Here is a 25,210-nt window from a genome sequence, read left to right as displayed (position 1 = left end):
AAGTCCCCCATGAGAACCAGGGCCTGTGATCGTGAGGCTACTTCCAGCTGTCTGTAGAAGGCCTCATCGACTTCCTCATCCTGATCAGGTGGCCTGTAGTAAACACAAGTATTGTCCTCAGGATGTGGGATGATCAGCAGCTGATGGACAAAAAAAGGTTCTAAAAATGATTTTATCACAAAACAGAGGGACAAAACTCGTTTGTCCCATATCCCTAGTAAAATTATAGAGTTGGCACATGTTTTTAAACTTTAATACTTCTCAAAGTCAATCTGTGCTGAAACTTGAGACCCAGTAAACAGTGCCTACTACCTTAACTTCACAAATCTATTATCAAATTCATATTCATGCAGTTTTTGCATTGTAATACAAGATAGCCAAAATGAAGAAACGAAGGTCTGAGCAAACCTATCCTATTTCATTATTCTTGTCAAAAGAATAATAAAGATTTTTTGTCTTTAATCATTGACTTGTACTATATACTTCTACTTCTCTCAATCTTTCTATGGTGTCTTTCTTGACGTAGAGGAATCTTTACTTTTCGCACCTAGCACATTTAGTCCCCATTCTTTGGGCTTCAGATCAACATAGACAAAATCTGGGAGTCAGGTCCTGCTTGATACCCAGAATCTAGGCAGTTACTATATGTAGAAGCTTATCCAGCTTTTAATGCACCCTGTCCTGCTTATCTACCTCTTGTTGTTTATGTCATCCAGACAGAGCAGAGTAATGGCTTTCTGGGATACATCCAGCATGATTTGACTGTACATTTGAGAACTTCCCTTAAAGAGGTGGTAACATTGCTTCACAATGTTATTTTCAAACTATTTCACAATGCAAAAAGAATCTCAGCATATGTATGTACCTATATGCTTTGGGTTTGCTTTTTTGTGAGAGAGTAGTTTTCTTAAGTTATTTGGAGAAATATTAATTTTCTCCCACCAAAAGCATTCCCTACACAAAAGACAAAAGCAAAAGAAGAAAAAAGTCAAAATAAATAGGTACATAATATAACTACAAATTTCTGCATGTAAAGGATGTTTTAACTTTAGTTCAGGGATAGCTGTCTAAAAAGATAATTAACAGACTAGGAGGGAGGGCAAATTGATGTGTATTACTTCCTGTGCATGACAACACTTCTCTTGATGACTGAAAGCTTTGAACAAAAAAGGTAGGCAAAGGTGAGATGCTCTGTACTTCACACATAGTCTAACTGAAGCTCATCACTTCTTTAAGGTAGTTGCCTATCACCAATAGGCATCTTTTCATTATCACAAGAAGTTTTTTTTAATAAACTCCAAAAAATTCTTGAAGCAAACACCCAGAATAGTTTCTCCAGACAGTGATCATGAACATATTTCTCAGCTCTAATTAAAATGTTGCCAGATCCATCCACTTGTATGCTATTTTTATGTGCATCTCAGAATATACAAAAATATATTTTTTCTTAGTAGATTTGTTTGCAGATGTTAAATTCAATTTTTGTCTCCTAGATAAACATCAACTGAAAGTGATACATTTAACTGTAACAAACCTGTTACTTAAAAAGTATAAAAGGGGCTTGGGAGCTGAATGGACCCAAATATATGCATATATGCATAGACTTAATATGTATATACAGATGAGTGCACATATAACCAGATGCATAATAATCTCAGTACAGATTTAAAATTCCCTGAACTCTGGTCCTTTCAGATTTAATGATACAAGTGAATTTGATATATGTTCTATATTTTACAATACCTTTGTATTCTTGTAGATTGACAATAAATTAATTTCCATAATAGCCTATTTAGGTATCTGTACATATAAAGATACATATATACATATATCAGTGATCGGAGGAATATTCAGAAGAACTTATGTCACTGACTCTCAGTGAGGTTTGTGTTCCTGAATCACTGAAGTGCTCTGGAAAAATCCCAAATATATTGCACAATGAAATAAAGATGAAATACATCAATGATTTTTCCAAGTCAAACAACAGAACTTTGGTTTTATGATCTTGTCTGTGCTTCCCCCATTCCATCTGCCCAATAAATCACACAGAGTAAACAGCATGGAACACAGTTTGCTTATTTTAAGGATAAAGATCTAATGAAACCTTGTTTAGATTAGGAGACAGCAGTTCCAGGGAGAGTAAATTTGTCACACTTATATTTAGATGCTATGCCACCCTTCTCAGAGACCAAAACCTCAAGTTATTTTCTCTTCTTTCTTTTTAAGGACATCAAACATGATGTCAAACATTCTTTACCACACTTCCTTTAACGACTGTAAATTTCCATCCCTCTTCTGAATTCTACATACACAACAGGTCCATGAATTAATTACTGCTATTTGTTCTCTTTGTCTTATTTTTTTCAATAGTGCACAAACAGCTTGAACTGTACTTCCCAGTAATGCGATCTCTCAGTATACATCAGTTGCTAGTCAATGGAGCTATCTTAGATTTAGATTCCACCTTCCCCTTTACTTGGGACAGGAACTCTGGAATCAAATATATGATTATTGGCTGTTTCATGGGTAGAACTGTGATAGTCTTGAAGCCATGCTTTGTTTTTTCACCAGATACACCTATTAAAGTAGCATTGCTGTACTATATTTGACATACAAAAATTACCCTTGCTAAGAAAGCATGGGAAGAAACACATCAAACAGGTCAGAAGAATGATACCCAATATGATGCATAAATCAGAACCTCTCCTGAGCAGAGTCTGTAAAATTTTTGTTTTGTTTTTATGCATCACTCTGACAAATATCAGAGACAAGCACCAGACAGTTCAGCTCACTAACCTGGCAAAAAAATAACACAGCAAAAGAAAAAAAAAAAAAGAGTTTTTTTGCCAGGTTTGTGAACTGGATTGCTTGTGGAAAGATCTGATGAGCACTAGACAGAGTCAGAACAATGATGCACCATGGAGTCAGGCGAGATGGGAGGGCAGAGCAACACCACCACTTTCATGTGGCAGTGAGTCATAATAATTTTGTTTGCTGAGGTATAAAATGGCTACTGCAGGCGTAAAATGGCTGCTACATTGTCTGATAACATTGGAAGAGAGCAAGCTGCTATGCCTTTTAGAAAGGCCTTGTAAGTGTTGGGCATGGCTTGCTTTTTTACTTGAGCAACGAACAGTGAAAATGAAGATTTGCATACCCCAGTGCCAGCATCCATGACAACATGAATTGCATAAGTCTGGAAAAGATGTATTATGAATAACAATATAACAGTTTAAATGTGTTCAAAGATATTTTATTAATTTAAATGCCTTGATGGTGGATAAGCTTTCACTGGTATGGAGGCCAAGTCATTTTATTTGCACTGGATTTAAGACAGACTTTCTCTCATTTCTTAATAAAGAAAGATGACAATAGCTACAGAATGGTCTGAAGATCTTTTAGAATTTGTTACTTCAGCTGACCACAAGCTAATCAGTTACTCAATTACAATTATACTTAGATGGCTCATGTGCTTGAAATAGGTCACTATACTGGCTAATCACATCTTTGATGTGATGGAAGAAGTCCAAAGGAAAGGACTTAGTGACTCCAGAGAGTACCTATCACGCATTTTAGCAAGCATTTGCGAGCTGGATAAAAGACAATATAGAAATTTGTATTCTGAAATCTGAGAGCAGCATGACACTTCTTCAGATATGATATTGGAATAATCATTGCTAACAACACTGATTTTAATGTTCCAGCTAGGATTTTAATTCAGATCTAGGATGCTACAAAACCTCAGACGACTTCTCCTTTTCCTCTGAAATGAAGAAGAGACCTCAGTCTGATTAAGTTTCTTAATTTCTCTGCCCATTCTGTAGTGATATAGAACCTTCTCTGACAGTAAAACAATGTGCAGTCTCTGATTATCGCATTTAATGTCATAAAGTTCACTGGACTATGAGAAGAGAGGAGTATGGAGATGGTAAGAAAAGGAATTCAGTTTCATAGCCTTAAAACTTGAACTTGTTTGCCAGAAACAAGGATAGTCCAGGTATAATGGTAAAAGCAATGATCTGAATGATGATCTGAGCAATGATCAAAAGTATGGGAGCTGACAGAAAGTTTCAAAAAGGAAATAAATTGTTCTCAGAGGGGAGATGAAATTTTCTGTGTTTAGGATGAAGGAGAAGGATGACCAGACGACATAGCAATTGTTTAAAGAGTGGGTTTTTTTGTCTTTTATCTGCAGATTTTGGTAGCCTGTGTTGGTAATAGAAAGAAAATCTTTCATAGATAACTTGCAGTGCATTCATTCTAGGGCTGGAGCATAGTTGTTCCTATGAGGATCCAGTACTCTGTAGTCATCAAATGGTAAAACCTACATTGTTGTCTGAAGTTCCTTGAAAATCCCAAGGAGACTGATAGGATCAGTAAAGCATAGCAACAGCAATTCCCATTGCTATAGAAGCTATAGCAGTTGCATCTAAAGCAACCAGAAAAGAAGTCTGGGGGAAAACAAATTGATTCTCATACCAAAATGAACGTTCATTTATCTCTGTACTCTAATGGGAACTTTTGAATAATATGCTCTATTTCAGGCCAATTTAGCATAGTCAGTTTTAGTAGTGCAGCTTGAACATTTGAAATGATCACCCAAAGGCTTGATGTTAAACCGTAATTCCCAATATTGAGATACTCACTTCATATTCTTTGAAAATAGCTTGCCTTTTGAGAGCTCTTGCTCTCAACTTGCTACCAATAGACATTCTAGCACTCTGTGAATCTTCTGGAAAGATAGGGAAGTAATGATACCATTATGTGATTTACACTGATCACAGGAAAACTTGTTCCATATCACTACATGAATATTAAACATAAATTCTCTCATGTCATGACTTTTTGCTGCCCAGCACAAGACAGGCTGATCCAGACTAGGCCCTTTTGGTACTACCAAAATAAAAATACCAAAACTGGAATGCATTTCTCTGATGGTAGCCAAACAGTCTGTCCTTTCATTCCATCCACAGTACTGCTTAGAAGCACCAACAAAACAGAATACAATGAATGTGTGGAACAAATTATCTCATTCTATTATCTAACACTAATCAATTTCATGGCAAAATGAAATTGTGTTGCTCTATTAAGAATATTTTTACAGGATACTGTGGAAAGTTGAGAGCCATTAAAATCTGTATTATTTTAGTTTGCTTTAAAATTTTTCACTGTATTCACTATGAATCTTATAGCCTAACTTCAACAATTACAAATGATTGTAACAAAGTTGGCTTAAATAAGTGGTGTTCAGTGTGTGGTCCCAGGCCCTGTTTTACTATCACTGCTCAGTCCTGTGTAAAAACACAAACATATTAGTCTCCACCTAGGTTTTTATGGAATAAGTTCCATAAACATTTCAGTGTCACATTGAAAAGTTTGATTTAAAATAAATAAATAATTCCTTTTACAGCACCCCCATTCCTCAAAGCACAGCTCGCATTGACTCAGTGCTCAGTTCTGCAAATTAGGCTCTGTGTGCCAAAGCAGATAGGCACTTGTTATGAGATGAGAAATTAATATTCTTAAAAATTCAAATAGTCTGGTAATTTGGATGTTTTTGTTTGATTCAGGTAGAATTGGTAGAAAGTTTTCTGTGAACGAAGGAGGGTTTTGCTAGCAGAAACAGAGAAGAGATACTGAAGGAAGAGATGCTTGAAAAAACATTCTTCCCACCTGTTCCTCTGACCCTTATATTTCCATAGGTGATTATATAGAGTTTTATGTAAGGTTAGGCATACAGCTGTTTTCCAGAGTATGTTCCATTCCTGTGGCAGAAGACATGCAGATTTAACTTAATGCTACATAAAGAAGTATTAAATCAGTCTCTGTACCTACATGTTTCTTAAAGGAGGGATTTATGTAGGTGTAGGATGTCTAGCCAGTAGCAGCACAGCTCCTGCAAAAGCCTGGCTACTGAAATGGAAAGGAGAGGTGGGCTAAGGAGTTAACCTTCTGCAAGGTCTTCTTCCTACAACACCTATATTACCTATGAAATTCCCAATCCCTCCTCTTATAGAAGATGATAGGAATGAAGCTTCCAGAGAAAAAGCTCTAGCTTCCTAATTTAGGATAGCTCCTAGAAGAAGAAAGCATGACTATCAAACTTGCACTTTCTCAGAAGTGCACAAATTCATGGGAACTTTGCACTTAGAATATATTCTATTCAATACGTAATTACAATCTACTTCATTTAGGTAAATATTGAGTAGAATCATCAAAGCAAACTTCATGGTATAACTGGTTTATTTGAGTTTTGTGGAAATCTCTGGATTACAATTAGAACTAGGCTTACAAAAATGCAACTATTCAGAACAAGAGCACCTAAAAATGGAGGAAATCAATATTCCCAGTTTTAGTCATGTTACGTGAGGCACAGTCAGATTCTCCAGGAGGAAATTTTTCTTTAATTTGTAAGCTGCCTTTGGGGGGTTCATTAGGTTCATAGCTATCTTGGGAACAATGGGAGCAAAAGAACCAGAAAACGTTAGTTTAGTATTTTTTAAAGCATTGTTCCCTACTTTCAACCCTTGAATTTATTTAGGTATAAGTGATTATAAAAAAGCATTACTTTTATTACTTCTGTATCCTGTAACACTTAAATCTTCCTGTAACATTCTTTTTTCTTTTTTTTTCTTACTTTATATGTAGTGTCATCAAACTGGAATATATTCATTATATTTATGTTCAATTCATTCTGTGTAGACACCTAACTTAAAATTACTATGGTATAAAAATGCAGACATAAGTTACTGGCACTAGAGTACCTTTATAATTAATAAAGAGAAACAGGCACTTTTGGAGTGTTTTATTTGACCTTTTCGAGACACCTCCTCCAGGAGTTGGACTGTGCCCTAGAATTGCCTATTTCCCACCATTCACTGGGGAGAGTGTGACAAAGATCTCATACATAGATATCTACATTGCAAACCCCTCCAGTTTGTTAGCTGCATTGCACCAATTAATATATTTATTGCTAGCATGATGTTCACACCTTGTTCATTATCACTTTGTGGTTATCTCTACCTTTACATACTGAAAACCAAAAATTGGTTGTGCTTTTTATTAACCAATATTGAACATATGCCAAAAACTCTTGTTCAAAAAATTCTCCTTTAGACACATTAATAAACTAATAGTAATTCCTCAGCAACACATCCTTTTCTGATCCATATAGGAAAATAGAATGAAGTAGAATATAATATCATAAAATATAATCTTACCTGAGTGCTTGTGGAAGTAAAGATGACTCATATCACTGTATTACAAATATATAGAAAGCATGTAAATTCTGAATAAAAAAGGATACATTCTTATGGCTCCTGTTCTTGTCCCAATTGCCAGAATTTTCTGAACTGGGTCAAAAGCTAAGGCAGTGGGTAGATAAGGAAAACCATGGCGAACCGTCTGAAATAAAACAAATGAAAGTCAAAGTGAATGATTTGTAACAACAGAGAACAAGTTTATGTTTTATTTTACCTGTATAGGAAGAGAATCTGTATTTTGCTTTATGTTGTATTGTTTGCAATACATTTCAAGAAAAGTATTAAAAAAGATGTAACATTCTGAATTTCATGCATGCCAATTTCAAATCATGCTATTTATTCTGTACTATTTTATATGCTTTTATTTTTATATGCTTTTATTATAACAAAGTATATATTGGCATATCTTGCCATCTAACTGGTATATTTTGCTTATATGGTATATTAAAAGATAACCTTAATATGTCAGGCAGCTGTAATTGTAAATTGAAAAAAAAATACATTTAATATGCTTTTAAAACACTGTCACAAACAGCAGCAGTAGAAAGAAATGGAATATGTCCACAGTGAGAGATCCAAAAAAAAAAAAAAAATTGAATTGAGTCTATGAGGTAAAAATCCTTAATATCATTTAAAAAAATAACCTACCAAAGATGTTCTCAAAATGAGCAACTGAACCACCCATCCTTTCTTAATCTTTATTTATAATGTTATACTTTTAATTCTAATTGTTGAAAAGAGACCTTGGGGAATAAATGAACTGAGCATGGTGTAATGCATGCTTGAGTTTGAAGACAATAATATTTAAAAAAATATTAGCCTGAGGTTTATGACCAATATGACCTACCTGATTTTCATGAAGGAGTAAGACTCTAGCATAAGAAAAAGAATGAGAATAACTACACTAAACTATATAAATAATAATAAAAAAGAAACTGTAATGGGTGTGACTGCTTACCTAAGGTTGGGTAACAAATTGCCTTTTTTAGTATACAGCTGGGACTGGAGAGGAAGTGCTTTGGACCAAATGAAGTTTAACATTTTCAGATATTTTTTCTTCCTTGAAATTATCTTGTTCGTGATCTGTGTCTGCTGAAGTATTCAGCAGTCCCTATGGAACAACTTCAACAAGAGGGAGTCCTTAATTGCAGACCTTTTGAGTAAAAGGCAGCTGATGATCTCTACAGCTGTATCACTCCAACTCTGATTTCTTTCTTTCCAGCTGGAAACACTTCAACTGACATTCACAAGTAGTTTGGGAACAACCAAATGCATGTTGTTCAGCAAATAAACTCTTCCTTAAAAGAAATCTTACTCATCCTGTATTTTAATTATTGCTGATAAGGGATGTCTTTAAAAAAATGCTAATTACTAGTTTCCAGACTCCAAAAATTTAGAAATATATACTACTTCAGTAACTTGCAAAATAGTAACTGATTTTTTTATGTTAATGTAGACAATTATTAAAGATCTCCACAACTCTGTTTCTGGTTTGGTGTTTTGTATGAGTGTTTTGTTTTTTTATTTTTATTTTCTCATCTTCTCTAGTAGTAGGATTGCGCAGACTAAACAATTTGATTTTCGACACCTAAAATGGAACTAGACTGATATTCTATAAAAATGTTTTTACCTCTCATGTCACAAAACACTCTGGAATTACTAACTGGAATATTTTCTAGTGTGTCTAATGTCTGGCTTAGCTGCATTACTAATTTTCTATTATATTTGAGATTTTTGTATTCTGGGGAATAAATGTTCTTCCCTACCTGAAATACATATTTTTCAAAAGGTTTTTTTGATTATTAATTTTTAAAAATCCTTCCTATAATAAAGTTTGAATTTCTAGCAATTCCAATCACAATAAAACTTTTCTGAGGTTTATCCCTGGCTGTAGCTTACAGTCATGTTTCTTTGATCTAAGAACCTAAAGATAAGTATTTTTAAAGAGTTATTTGAATCTTGCCTAAGTATTTAGCATCTTCCTTGTATTTTCAGTATTTCTGCAGTCTATATGAAGTCAGACTTTTCATTTGGAAATCTTATTTGAATCCTTTTATTGAGGCAGAGCTACTTGGAAGGGAACTAGCTGTGTGCATCTTTTCAGGACCATAGTTCAGTAAAAATTCCTGAACTCTAGGATTGACTCAAAACTGTTATTTCTATTTTGCAGCCATTTTTGAAATTAAGGGGATTTATACTTATTCCTGTGTGGAATTAACCTAAGATCTTGTGAATGCATAATTCTTCCATTTGTAGAATAAGAAATATTGTTGAAATTTACTGATCCTTCAAATAAATTACAATTTTCAAGTAAAATACTTATATTTATTAGAACTTCCGATTAAAAACAATAATAATAATAAAAAAAGGACAAACACAGTCTAGAAGGAAAGCCAAATTATACTGTACACTGTCGAAGTGGAAAAAATGTCTCTATGACTGAGATTGTGGCATAAATAGGAGCAGATTCAGAGGTTGTTCTAGAGATCAAGCCTATCTGACAGAAGAACAGGGACAAGTTCTTACACTTTAGACCCCCAGCCTCTTGTCCTTTTGCAACACTCCAACAACCATCCTATTTCCAGGGACTATGAGAAAAATGGACATGAGAACGTAGCACTTAAAGTAGATTTTTCAATAATATATTGATACAATTAATATGAGCATATATGCAAGAATTAGTAATGATTCTAGAACTGTGCCTGCGCTTCCTTACAGCATTTAGTAATACAGGTGAAGAAGGGGGGAGGACTGCGGAAATAACTTGGTCCTAAGGTGACAAATGAAGTATATTACCACCCACTCTGTGCTGTGTCTGGTAGGAACAATGTAGATGAAAACTATCAACAGTGACCAGAAAATGCAAAACAAAGTAGAAATCTTTTCCAAAATTAAACTATCTCAATAGCAGACAAGAACAGCAAAAAAAGAATCCTAAATATATCAAGCAGCGTTCTCATAAATGTAGGACCTATTTATTCCTACTGTCCTAAGAAAGGTGCCAAAAGAAGGGAGAGAAAAAGCAGACAGCAGATGGAGCCAAGACTGCTTCTCTCTGCATTATCCAGCTTCCTTTATGTCTCCTTTTTTGGCATGTTGTCTCTAGAGGCAGTCTGTGCTCCCTAGGACATACAGTGTATATGCAATATTTAAAATATTTTATTTGAAACAGAACAATTATAAATGTAGCTACAATTTCAGCATAAATCCTTGTTCAGTTTTGTTATTCCATTTTCAGTGTGATGAAAATCATTTTAAATAATTTTTTTTATGGTGAATTGCATGTATATATCATTAAAATAATCTTTATACAACCAATTTACCTAAATGAATGTAGGAAATTGATTGTGGGGGCTTGCCAGTATTTTACCAATGAATTTTAATATGCTGTACAGAATGAAACAATAAGCTCTTTCTAAGATACCATGACATATTTCTGTGGCCAAAACCCAAAATCCCATTAGCAGTAATATGCAATATCCAGTCTAATTGTTCACACGGTACATAATGTAGCCTTTCAGTATAAGAGCATTTCCTAATCTTTTTCCTATGGTACTTTATATTAGATTGCGAAGTTATGATTTTTCAAAGTAATTTTGATCTTCTCTAAATAATTTCAGAAAATATGGGACTAAACACTATTTTAAACTCTATCAGTTAAGTACTAAGGTGTATGATGCAAAACTGTACCTATACTAACTTGCCTAAAGGTAAAATTTCTAACTGTTCTACTCATACTTTATATATATCCCATTTTGTGTAACATTTGACAGCAAAACTGATTTACTTCGGTAAATAATATTTTGAGTGTATTTATTAAAATTGAACAATGTGGTCTAAGCCTGTAACTCAGGACATAGAATCTATTTCCAATTTGTGACCAGCCTGCCACATGCAGTCTCACTGAAGCAAATAATTTATTTGTTTGTGGAATAAGAGATGAAGTGCTGATTGAAGCCTACATATGATTCTCAGGGATCCTTTTACTCAGCTGCATAAGAAATTAATAAATGTCAATGATTCTGGCTTTCACTGATATTGTAGTGGTGAAAATGGGCTTTTATAAAGATGTGTTGCTGTGCCTTATAGCCCTATACAGCCACGACTTCCCTCATTTATAGGCTTCTGTGCCAGGATTCTCAGACTAGTAAGACTGTTTGCTCCCTGCCCAGGAAAGATGGGAAGAGGACAAGATACCAGTGGGCTTCAACCCCAAGAAAATGATACAGGAAGGATACATTTTTATAAGCTAAATTTTCAGTTTTTTAAAGGAATATATATATATTTTTTCATTTAAGCTTAGCTAAAACTTTCCAAAATTTCAAACCCAAGCCATGGATTCCACTTAGCTGTTGCCCTGTGTTACAGGCCAAGGCTTCTGAGCATGTTCATAGGTAGTTCTACAAATTGCACATTTTTTTCTTAGATAAAGATACCCAATGATGGTTCTTTTACTCTGTTTCTCTCTGCACCTAAACGCTAGAAACAGTAGCATGGAAAAATCCATCTACCAAAAGGACTCTAGAAGGGATCTTTGGAACTACAGACCAGGCAGGCTGACTTCTATCCCTGGCAAGATGGTAAAGTCTAAGATCAGTGAGTGACGGATAAAGGTGGCCTGCTGGAAAAGAGTCAGCAGGGTTTCTGCAATGGGAAAGCCTGTCTGACTAGTTTTTTGGAATTCTATGAAGCTGTTAGTAAGCATGTGGACAAAGGGGATATGGATATATTTGAATTTTCTAAAAGCTTTCCAATAACGTTATACAGCAAGGTTATTAAAGAAACAAAGTTGCTGCAGGACTGGAGAAAAGGTTCTTTTATGGACTGGAAGTTGGTAAAGAACAGGAAACACAGGATGGGGTTTAATGTTGATTTTTACCACGGAGAAGTCAGAAATGGGGTACTCCATTTGCTCAGACCAATTTTATCCAGCATCTTCAACGATCTAGAAAATGTAATGAACACATCTCCAAGTTTGTAGCTGATACTAAGCCCTTTTGGGTAGTCAAATTCAGTACCAATGGTGAGCAACTCCAGAAAGACTTCATTAACCTGAATAGGTGGGCAAAAAAGTGATGAATGAGCTTCAGTGGGGATAGGCATAAGATAAGGTATCTAGGAAAAAATAATCTAAACTAAGCTTACATGATGCTGAATTTGGAACGAGCATTTACAGCTCAGGAAAGTGATTTTGCAGGCATCATAGAGAGTACTCTGAAGTCTTTGGTTCAATGTGCAGCAACAACCAAAATAGCCAATTAATTCTGGGCATCATCAGGAAGGGTATTGAGAATAACACAGAAGGCATCATTTTGCTCCTGTGTACAACCTTGGTGAGCCCATACTTTGAGTATTGCATGCAGCACTGGTCTCCACATCTGAAGGTCAGAGATGATATAGAAAAGGCAACTAATGCTCAAAGTGATGGAACAGGAACCTTACCAGGAGAGACTAAAAACACTGGGACTTCAGTTTAGAGAGAAGAAGGTTGTGGAGGTATATGACAGAGATTGACAGAATCAAGAAGGCTGTGAATCAGCTGAATGTGGAACTGTTATTCATCAGATCCACAGAGGCACTCAAAACAAGAAGAAGATCAGATTAAATCAGAAAAAGTACTGCTTTACACAACAGGTAGTGAACTTCTGAAACTTGGTGCCATATGATGTTGTGAAGGCAGATGGCACCAGTGGGTTCAAAAAGGGATTAAACAAATTCATGAACAATATCAATAAATGAATACTGAAGAGACTAGGTAAGGATACAGTCTCCAGCATCTCCAGTCCAGTGATTGTGGATTATGGGAGATTACAAACGGAATGGACTACAGAAAGTGATCTAACTTCATTACTCTCCCTAAATGACATAGTCTAATGCAGCTGTCAGAAACTGACTACTGGTTTATATGTTCCTTTGGTCTGTCTCAGCAGGGCATTTCTTATGAGCTTATAACCTTCATGTGCAGCAGCCCATCTGAGAGAGGATGGAAAAGGGGATTGGTATTGGTTGAGAAAAACACAACAGAAAAAAAAACATGGAATATGTGGATACACAAAGGAAAAAGAGAGGTGTTAATGAAATAGGCAATATAATGGTGGGAAGAAAGRATTTATACACATGAACAGATCAGACTATTCAGCAAATTTCATAATATTTACATACGCATCTTTCAGCATAGAAGAATAATACTTTCAGCAATTGGCAAATTCATTTTGTCTTTTAACTTTTAAATTACAAAACTGACTTTGTTACAAAAGGTCACTTAATAAGCTACAGTAGAATTCTGAGAAAACCTCTGTCCTGGACATAAAATAGACTTTAAACTGAACCTGAAATTTTAACAGTTTGGTTTCACAAATATTATATATTGATAATTATATTTATAAGGAAAAATTCAGAGATATATATTATTAGTATTTGAACTGAACTGACTTGTATATTATATGTTTTTGTACTATGAACATATGAACCCTTTTTTCTTTTGGAAGCAGCTGTACTTCAAAACTACTTCAAAAATTTAAAGCATAAGACTTCAAAAAATATTATAAAATATATATTTTAATATGCTTTTTTTCACTCTACTGTTTTTAAAAAGACGGCATGCAGATCATATGATTATTTTTTAGAAACATGCCAGTTCTACCACACATCACATGAATTTTGAATTTCCTCATATTGCTTTGGCCCTGAAAAAGAAAATATATCTAAAATATATCCAAAATATATCCAAAAGCATCTTCCAGATGCATTTTATTTTAAAAAATAAAAACATTTTCTTTTAAAATTTATTTTAAAAAATAAACAACTAAAATCTGACACAATCAAAAAAAAAAAAAAAAGACCAAATCTTGCAATCCTCACTAGAATTCCTCTTTTCATGAGAAAAATCTCTGCAGAAACTTTAGAGATGTCATTTTCCACTTCTGCAAACTGGATGTTAAACACTGTGAAGTCAAAATGGTCATATTCCATATCTGATTTCTATAGATACAAATGGCCAAGTGAAACATAGGGGACAATAAGGCCTTATGAGTTCCAAAAAGCATTTTTCCCTAGACTGTTCTCTGATATACAGCAGAGTTTGTCAAAAATACAAAATGAGCAGAATTCAGGTATAAAAATTCACAAATAAAAAAAATTATATTGATTAACTGCATTATTCCTTGGATTTTAATCTTACTTGTTTGATCTATTTAAATCATTGTTGCTGTGGCCAAACTCCTGACAACTACTCCCACTTGCCAAATCAACCACAGCACAGAGTTACAGCACAGATATGATAATTCATGAATATAATCATCCCAAGGCAGGTATCATCTTCTTTGGAGAAATCTTCACCTCCTTCCTCCCTTTCTTTCTAAAAGAGCTCTACCAACTTAAAAAGAAAATTAGAGAAATACACAAAAAGACAGGAAATGGAGAATGCAAGGAAGGAATTGCATCCCTTGTTCAGTAAATGTGCTATAACAGGCTTCCCACTCCTGCCAGTGAAACAGTAAAACTGGTAAGAAGAAATGGGGCATCAAACCTTTATAAAAATACCTATAACTTCAGCTTTGGTGTAAAATAGAAAAATGCCATGGACTTTAATGAACCTAAATTTGACCTATTTATTTAAATGAGACTTCTGTCCAAATGGGGGCTTATTATAGGCTTTATATCAAAGTAATTCAAACAGTAGCTCATATTGATCTTTTTTTGTTTCTGTCACAGCATTTAACTGTACTACAATAAAACTCAAAATTATGTTCTGTTCAGAATATCATCAATACAGCAGAGATCTGTTTTATGGATATTTACAAGAAAGGCAAAAACATTCAACATATCTGATAGCCCTGAAATGAAAACATTTCTGTCTTCATTCTGACTGTGGATGCAGAGAATAACACAATTTCATAATGTTAATGGGAAGTTTTAAAAAATCTGTTTTTATTAAAGTTACACCAGAGCAACAGGGCAATATATCAAATTAATATTCTATGTCTTTCCATTTTCAGATTTTCTGGAAATTTAATACTTTGGGCTGATTATATCCAGATCTGGTTACTGTCCTGAAATGGATGTTTAGTTTGATGTTTTCAGAATATTTTAATTAAAAATTCAGCCACAATGAGGAATTAAAAAATTCTGCAGAAAATTCCCATGATTTTGCTGCTGTGAAAAAGTTCTTGAAGCTTGTTTTTGAAAAGCTGAATAAAAACAGTGCTACATCCCTATTTTGATAGAGAGAGAATCTGTATTTTTAGTGTAGAACCATCAGGATTCCTGTGAAAATGTTTTATTTTGCACCATAATCTGCTGTTCTTGTATTATCACTACAGACCTCAGAACACATACTATTAGCAGAATTCATTGCTAACTCATCATATACAACATAATTTACAATTTATTATTAATTTATAATTAATCTTTTCCTAACTTTTTGCTGTATGCATATTGTATGCAATTTGAGTACTTTTTTTTTTTCTGACGTTGAATATAGAACTTAATCTGGAGATATTGGCCAGTGTCTCATCTCACATAGGGTGAAAATATATTCTGAATGAAACAGAGATATTCTGTGGCAGCTTTTCACCCTCCAACAGCAGTGAAATCCAGCAGATCCTGCACATTACTATTTCCCCCTACATACCTATACAGACATAGCTTACAGACACAAAAGAGGACACAACATCCAAAGATCAGAAGAATCACATAGAATCGCATCCCTGTTTACATAATCACATACCTGTTCTCCTGCCGCTGCCTCATTTAAAATATACTTTAAAATATATTTAGGGAGAAACAATGAATGAACAAGGATTCTAAGGACCTGCTTTTTTACAGCTTTTATCCAGAACTATGAAGGAATATATCTGTAATAAAACTGACTAAAGACAGGTGTAACTGAGAACACACCTCCATTCCTAAAGGACAGGAAAGATGGAATGGGATGAATGAAGCAGAGGTCAAAGTTCATAATTCATTTAGTATGACTTTTTGTAATGCCCAATGGATAATACAGAGATTTCCTCACAGAAACCATGGTGAAGAACACAAACAGAAGAACACCCATCCAACCTGTATTTTGTATAGTGTTCAAACCAAATGTAATGGAGGATACAACACAATATAAGCAGATACTTCATATGATAAATACTGGATTGTCATACATACAAGCATAACTGAATAAGAGTTGAATAACGGTCCTGACTTCTGACTGTTTGACTTTGCAACATTAATGTTCATATATAGTAAATTTTTGTATGAAATATAAACATTGATTTTTAATTGATTAGACTCAAATTCTGCAAAAAGGTGTGCTACCATATACACCTGTATCTGCACAGTATCCCACTGAATTCAGTGGGGATACTTTTGAGTACATGCATTTATCAACTCAAACTGTTAAATATTAGGGATCAATTTTTTTTCAGTACCTTGCACAACTTAACTTCAATAGAACCATAAAAAGTGTATCTCAACAGACTTTGACCCTAGCTACAGGCAACAGATTGTCTCTACTATTTTTTACTGTTCACAGTCTTTGTTAGTGAACTATTAGAAATGGACATAGCACTGTACAAAGATAACATCTTACTACATTTGAGCATATTTACCAGCCATCTGTACCTAACAATATTGCTTTCTCTCCACTCCCCGATGCACATTACTTGTACTTCTAATAACACAGTCCTTTAACTGCCTCCTACCAAGATTCTAACATACATTGTGACAAAATTAGCTGATCCATATAAGCTGCTTTTATAAGCAGTTTCTCAGTACAGCCAGTAAACCAGTACATTTATATAACGTAGAGTATATTACTTTGCCTCTCTCCTGCTTTCTTTTCTCTATTTATAAAAATGAAGATATTGATATTAACTTTTCACAGTATTTTGACACAGAGCCCCAAAAGGGATTTAGGAATATAATATGCACCAGGGAGCATCAGGTGCCTCAGAATATGAGTCAGATATAAATGGAAAGTCATCTAAACTAGCCAAAGGGAATGGGGTGCATCTTAGATTTAGTCCATCTTCCTTGAAGACAGCTGTTTATTTTAGGCGGTACATGCATTTCTACTGAGAAAAAAAATCTCCCACCACTTCGTATTTTTATCCATGAAGCTCTAACAGCAGACACCTCAGTCATTTCTTTCAAAACTGAAATATAGGTCTTTTTCTTTAACACATAAGCAGAGGAAGAAGAGTTGCTTATGCAGTCAATGTTTTGCACAACAGCTCTATGATTAAAAATGTCCCTGAGATATGGGCAACCCAGGCTGAATCCCCTCCATCCTCACAGAAGCGATTCAAAATCACTTTTCACACTACAATAGTGAGAAACTTTCTCATTGACCAACTGGTGACCCACAGGTGAGGTATAGCATATAGAAACAGTTTGTCCAGTTCCCATTAGCTGGGGATAACAGGTAAAAGGATAAAAATTATGGCACTCATAAAGAAAGGAGAGGCAACAAGAGAAAACTTGGAGATGGGAACCAACTTTGTGAGGAAGGCTCCAAATCCCAGGTAGGAATTCATTACAGTTCCCACAGGGTGAGAGACTACATCACCACACCAGATTGCTGAAGGCCTGTTTTATACAAGTGAGAAGGCACTCAGTACTCTCAAGTACTGAGGAATGTACTCTTCCTCAGTATGTTCCATGGTTTTTTTTTCCCACCATTTCCAGGATATCCCAGGATTTCCCAGTCCCATCATCAGCTCACGCAAGGAAGAGTGGAGTGTAAAGTCATCCTGTTATGATAGTCTGACTTCTGAATAAGTGGCTGTGAAAAAATGACCCCTAAATACAGAGAAGTTAGCTATCTTTAAGGTACATTCCTGGTAAGGAGAGACATTGTCAGTTTCTCATGTGGAAAAAGTATATACTAGATTCCAGTTCTTTATCCAAGGACTCCACAGACCTGAGATTAAGGAATCATTAGATGAAAAAAAAAAAGAAAACTTGAAATATCACACAAAATTACATTAAAAGAATATCGCTAAAAATGCCAAGTCAACCATGAAAAACAGAAAAATTAGGACATACACAAATTAAGATAATCTATGCAACATGAATTTGTTCCCCTTTTGTGTATGCATTATCTTTCATTAAATGATCTGTTTCTGCCATAGAACTTTTGCCTCACACCATGCATAGTACACTGTGGTCTGTCCTATGGACATACCAAATGTGTGCAATAGAAAAGACATTTCTGTCGAAGTTGTCTATTTGGTACAAAATAGGAAGGTGCAAGGTATAATTGGGACAGAGGATTACAGAAAGTAAATTCTATCAGTGCTCTTACCCTTGGTTTTATAAATGATACAGCCAAGGGCCACAGATTAAGCTTTTCACACATGGCAGCTAATCATGTGTCCTTCATTTTCTGAATGACCAGTTTGAGACAATGGAGGCTGATGGTATTCAGACATCTTAGGTACAATTCACAGGTCCAGTCTGAAGTGAGAATTCCGTCTAGTCCAATGGAGACAGGGAAGAAATTCAGAGCCATTCAGACTATCGAGGGTGGACATCTAAATTGACAATGTGAATAACCAGCCTAAAGACTATTCTGTAGATGTGCAGAATATTTGTAACAGAATGTGAAAACAGTAGAACATGGAAGACATAAGTAGTATAAAAATATTAAGTATATTAAAAAAAAAATCAGATTCATGACAGGTCAAGCTGGACACTCAAAATTAGCGGACACTTGACAATCTGGCATTTTGGATTTTCTGTGCCTCATTTCCTCATCTATACTGTGGGAATAATAATACCTCCATCTCACAGAAATATTGTGAAAAATCAATTCATTAATGTTTATAAAGCTTTCAAAACTACAGTGATGAACACTTCTGCTGAGAAAGCCCATGGGGAACTTAGTATAAGGGTATGTTATGAATGATAAGTATGCAAAGAAATATCGAAGAGTTTTCAATTCAGCAAACACCATTCATTTTACTAAATAAGACGTATAGAAGAAATATGTAATTAAAGGTTGTATCTACAAGCAAACATAATTTAGGAAATTCAAAATTTTGCAGTGCTTGATTTTGCACCTTAACATTCCTCTTAAAATGGTTTTGAGGCTGTAATTGCATATATTGGCCTTGATGGGTCTTTGTTAATGCATTTAGGATTAATATTTGATTAACAAATCAGATATACTAATGCAAAAAAGTTGGTATTTAATTTGCAAAAAAGACAAAACAGTGTCTCCAGTTATACTACCATAGGTAGTTTACTATCTTCAAAGTTCTTAACAAAGCGGCTTTTAGCATGCTATACTCTTTACCGCAGATCAACCTTATTTCAGATTAACATAGACATTTAAAAAAGAAAAATACATTATATTCATCACACATCCCATAAAATTACCATCATCTAATTACAGAAGTGTCATTTTTGGCTCTGTACTTTTAAACAGAATTCAGTTTTGCACCAAACATTAGATTCAAACTCTGTTATATATGAGAAATCCTTCCCAACATTATATCTTATTTACTATTTGAATATAGAATGAACTCTGAGCACTTACAAGTATGGGTTAATATTAATTTTAAAATGGATCTTCTCTGAAATATGGCACTTCACACAGATTTTCTTTATTTTGGCCCTGAAAGATCTTACAACACAGAAACAGCACAGATTAACCAAACAGTTCAAGCTAATTAAAACACTATGCACAGCTTATACCAAAGAATTTTTTAAGGTCAAAAGTAATTTTTCCATTATTCTTTATAACCGAAAATTGAACAATGTGCTACTAAACAATTGTTCTTAAACTCTCCTTTCAGAATTTATCTTCTATTATCTTTGAACTGCAGCTTCATGTTGCATCCACACTTAAAATTATCTACTCAGCTGCTGTCAGAGGGACTGAATGTTCCTCTTCATAGGTTGACCAAATAAAGTGTCACCATCTAGAAACCCTGGAATTTAAAATTTAAGGCCAGCTTATAGGAAAAACAGGTCATTAAGGTATATAAATACAGGCTTTACAGCACTATCAGAATCTTACTCTGTCCTATTGGGACACCAATATGATAAAAACATCTAACAGGTCTTTAAAACTCATCTGCATCTAAATTTGCATCATGAACTTTGAAATGTCTAAATCAAAATATTTTTAGATAATTTCACTCTGTGAAACAGGAGTTCAGCCAAGAAACAGTACACCCTCCATTATAGATGTGATTCCAAAGGAAAGAAATGCTAGCAGAAAAACAAAAAAAGGAAATTGTCCTTGAAAAATAGCTACTGATTGGATGCATCTTGAGGGCCTGCTTTTGTCAAAGATAAGTGAGATTGGTAATCAAACCGTGGACTTCCATACCAGTTTCAACAAAATCCTAAACCTGTTCTGGCCTCCATGGGTTTTTCTATAAGGACCAGGTAATGTGCATACTGAAACTATGACTACACTATCAATATGAGTAATACAGCAAAATTCAAAGGGATGCTTATTATGAGATGATTATTATGGGATGCAAAGCTACCACTCAGTGATAACAGTTCAGACCAGTTTTGGAGAGAATACAAATCTCATGCTTCAGGGTTTAAAGACAGTCACAAACCCATCAGTTTCAGGAATAATTCTGTTAGGAGAAGATTACTCTCGGGCTCTTGAACATGGCTCTTGAACATTTTCCAGGGTATCTTGCCACTGCCTACATCTACAGAAAACATACTGGACTGGATTAACTTAGATAGGCCTCGTCAAGTATAAGTGTTACTATGTTCTTAACTGAGGTCTTGATTTCAAACATTTTCTGCATAATTAACATCATGCTCTACAAATTCAGTCCTATGATCCTTCTTCAAAACAAGCTCATGTAGTTCTCTGTGGGAGACTTACTTTCATAAAGAACATGCACTATATGTTTGAAAAATGTACATCTTCATTCTTATTCAGCCTTCTCCAAATTGCGTCATCCCCTAACAATTGACCTTCTGCAAAAGTAATGAAATCACCAGTTCCTCCATTTATGTTCTTACTGTTCAAAGTTCTACTCAAATGATTTTCAACATCCTAATTGTGATCTTCTCAATTCCTATACTAATACGAGATTTTTTCCCACTGCTATATGGTAATTTCTACATACTATGGACAAACACAGGCTGACATAAAAAATCCTTGCCAGAAAAATATATGAGGGGAAAATATAAAGGAGGATTAACTAGCTCTATCATCATGAAAATTAATATAAACTTTACTAAAACATTCTACTGGATCATACCTAGTTTTTGGCATGACACTACTATCTCACACATTCAATTCAGCTAATGTGAACTATAATCAATATCTTTATGATTTGCATGTGGATACCCAAATCCCAAGGGCAGCCCTAAATATAGCATGAACTATACCTCAGCTTGCTGTTGTCCCAAAATACAGCTGACAGAATTTCACATCATTACATTAATGCTTTTAAAAGGGTGCCACTGATTCATTAGTACAGCTACATAGATATAAATTTATAATGCTTAAGAAAGGCTGCAGCTATTTCATACATAATAGTTTCAAGAACATTTCATTTGTATTCTTTAAATCATTAATGTCATCTTCGGTATCGAAAAATAGATGCCAGAAGTAACTCATTGTGAACATCTCAGAGTAAAATAAAACATTCAAATTCACTTCTATTAAGTTTCATCTACATCTTGAAAAGACACTGTAGTAATAAGAATCCTAAATATCACAAAAGGGAGAAGCAGCTTTCAGGTGTGCTACTAATAAAACCAGTGTTCTGATAGAGCATCAAATCTGTATTTTTAGTCTAGAAGACCTCCCACCAACTCCAAAAAGGCAATCTATTTAAGTAAAGACTGCAGGGTAAGGCCCTTTAATTCTTAAGTATGAGTCAGCTTTTATGTTTCACGTCTAAATGAAGATTTAATAATCAGCAAAGAAATGGAAACTGTTTTAGAATATTACTTAGACTGTGGGTCCGTCTGCCTTGATCCTGCAGATCATAACAACCTAAAACTACCATTAGCTTTAATCAGTTCTGTGTGCAGCAGGATCACAGATCATCAGAGTCCTTAAACATGCAGCCTGTATAACTTACATAACCTAACATGAAAATACACAGTTGAAATGTCAGAAGTTCTACACAACAAAAGCTTGAGAAAGGTAAAGCTTTGATTATTTGTGTCTTGCTTTATTTTTAATTTAATTCAGATTGATCAAGGTACAAATTATGGCTCAGATCCTTCACCCTGTAGCATGCAGATTGAAAGCTGCGCCTGCGTAGAGTCCCGCTGCTTTCAATCCACTTGCATACTACATAATGCAGGATTGGGGCCTGTGGGTTTTTTGCTGGTTTACTCGAACATGTTTATAATGTTATTAAACTGCAATACAGCTGAATAAGGTAGGCCTGTTGAATACACATTGCAGTATTTTGTGCATGTAATCACAAAGTATTTTGAGGAAGTTTGCTTTTAGTATACTTCTGTACTTGGAAAAAAAGGAAGCTGATATTTTGTATATGCAGTTGACTTCTGCAGTACAATGCATTCATAAGCAAGTGCTGCTGCAACCAAAAGCCCTCCTATACAAATATTTACTTCGTTGAGAACATTTTAACCTGAGAGTTAAGTCTTCTAATTTAAAAAGGGAGGCAATTATTGCCTACTGAAATCTTCTCAAGATGATGTATTCCCAGTACACTCATATTCCCAAGTAGGTCTATCAGAACAAAGCACACAACTGTCTTCAAGTAATATTAAGCCAAAGGGAAATACAGAGATAAGGTAGAGAATTTTTTTCTTTACAATTCATCTTATTTTGTCTATTTTTGCAAATACACCACACAAAAGAAAAATATATCATACGAAATACAGATCTTCGGCACTATCAAATGACTTAAACATGGAAAACTGTGTTCAGTTTTAGCCTTACTCAGAATTCTCAGAATGTCAGACCTTCTAATGATATTTCAGTATATCTTGATTATTTGCATTATCTTTTTACTGAAGTGTTAAAAAGGGAAAAATCATGTACTGAAGTATCTGGCATTTCATAAGATACAGTGTACATACAGGTGAATTTGACTCAAAAGGCCTGAACCTGCTTTCATGGATGGCAAAGAACTGTAAAACTCCCTGCAATTAGAATTTGTATAGAACCTATTCCAAAGCTCTTTAAGTCATGGTGGCTCATCCTTCTAGCCCTGAAGTCAGTATGAGTTTTGACATTAGTTGTATCTGAAAACAGAATAGAATGTGATTCATGATATCTGAGATTATGAAAGCTGTGTTTTTCACTAGGACCAGATCTGCACACAACTGTTTTATAGGGTTGCCTTGCTTGTTTATACTTCTTCCATCTTCCCACAACACAAAAACAAATGACAATGTGCTGAAGTTGACCATAACCTAAATCAAATCAATGGGTGTCCTTACACTGGCTGAAGAAAGGATGGTGTATTTAATGGGTGAAGTTCATTTACTCTTAATCATGTAAATTGCACTAATTAAAAATACTGGTTTTTGAAGGTTCTAAGCAAAACAAACAAGCAAACAAAACTTCTAATGAAGTCTACAGAATTAATGTCAAAGTTAAAGATAACAACATAGGATCAGAGGATCATAATATAATCTTGCTTTTCTTCTTTGTTGTTCATTACAGAAGTGTGATTTTCTATTCCAGGGTTGGTCAGAAGTGCCAAGTAGTTTGTACTGATTTTACTCATGTATTTAAGAACATCACTGAAAGCTTGATCGCAGAAAACAGTCATAAAATGTAGTGAACATAGGGATATCTTATGCCTTCTACTTGAAGGACCTAACCAATACATAAAACCAGTACCAAACAAATTTGGAAACTTTCAATATTTATTCTGTCCTACTAAGTTTATTGTTATCTAATGATGATTTTCAGGGCTAATACTAAAAAAAATAACTGAAGCTACATCCAAACCCTCACAAATAATAAATGAAAACACTATGTTCAGCAAAAACTGCTCTGCTTTTATTTCTAGTTTATGCCCTTTCCTTAAAAATAAGGGAAGGAAAAGAAGAGCGGATGGGAACAGGGAGGAGGGGTAGTAGATGTATACAATTTTAAATTTGTAATGACTGGTAAACGTTATTTGTACTAGCACCTATTGATTTGCTTTTCTGCCCATGATCTTGTTACTAGTTTTGGGTTTGAGAATGAACTCAGGATTGGGCCCTCAATGCTGAAATTAAAATTTTTATGAATTTACTGTCTACCCCAACTCTGCAGCAGAAAGAAAAAACATCAACGAGATTTCTGTCCTTTCATGCCAAAGTCCTTATACAACCACTGCAGTTCTCCAGAAGATTTATTGGTATCATATTACCAAGCCCCCCCAAAATGCAGCTTTTCTTATTTCTGTAGTAAAAAATTTGACAGACCTTACCTTACAAATTTGAAAATAATCTGAAGTTAGCGTCTCCTGGATCTCATCTCTGGGAGTCCCCACAGCTCCTGCAGTTCCTCCTGGGTGCATGGAGCCACCACCAGCCCCACTTCCACCACCACTGCCACCGCCACTGCTTCCACCAGGGGATGAGGCAGTTAAACCATCCAAAACTTTGCGAAAATTAAATTTCTTCATTTTGGAAAAATCTTTAGGAGGATTTTAAGGGGGGGGAAAGGATGTGTTGTAACACATTCAGCTACATGTAGCAAAAGAGAAAGTCTTTAACTGTCCTCTGAGTGAGGCAGCACTATAGTCCCTTGTACCAAACAGAAGGTCAATATTAGGTATTACTGACTGAAAAATAGAAAGGCTTCATTTTGTCAAATGTAAAAGCTACCTGGAAAGGTCCTTTTAAGAAATAAAAAATTCACAAGCAGCAAAAGTAAGATTTATGTTCAAACAAGGAACAATGGAACACCCGCCATCTGATTTCTCTCACAAAATCCACATTGAGCAGTGGCTAAAAAAGAAAAGTAAATATAAAATTCAAGCCATCAT

The 25,210-nt window shown here is 34.7% G+C and overlaps 1 protein-coding gene across 1 annotated transcript in view; it reads right to left on the bottom strand.

The window, feature by feature from the left end:
• The window catches only part of STXBP5L (syntaxin binding protein 5 like), a 216,844-nt gene extending 191,997 nt beyond the window's left edge, over window positions 1-24,847 (bottom strand). The window contains exon 1 of the mRNA XM_026065486.1: window positions 24,650-24,847. Within this exon, the coding sequence (XP_025921271.1) occupies window positions 24,650-24,847 (198 nt within the window). The remainder of the gene's footprint in view (window positions 1-24,649) is intronic.
• Window positions 24,848-25,210: the final 363 nt, after the last annotated feature.

This window comes from Apteryx rowi, unplaced genomic scaffold, assembly GCF_003343035.1.
Source record: "Apteryx rowi isolate R43461 unplaced genomic scaffold, aptRow1 scaffold_228, whole genome shotgun sequence".
Taxonomy (NCBI): domain Eukaryota; kingdom Metazoa; phylum Chordata; class Aves; order Apterygiformes; family Apterygidae; genus Apteryx; species Apteryx rowi.
This window is presented reverse-complemented; position numbering and strand designations above follow the sequence as displayed.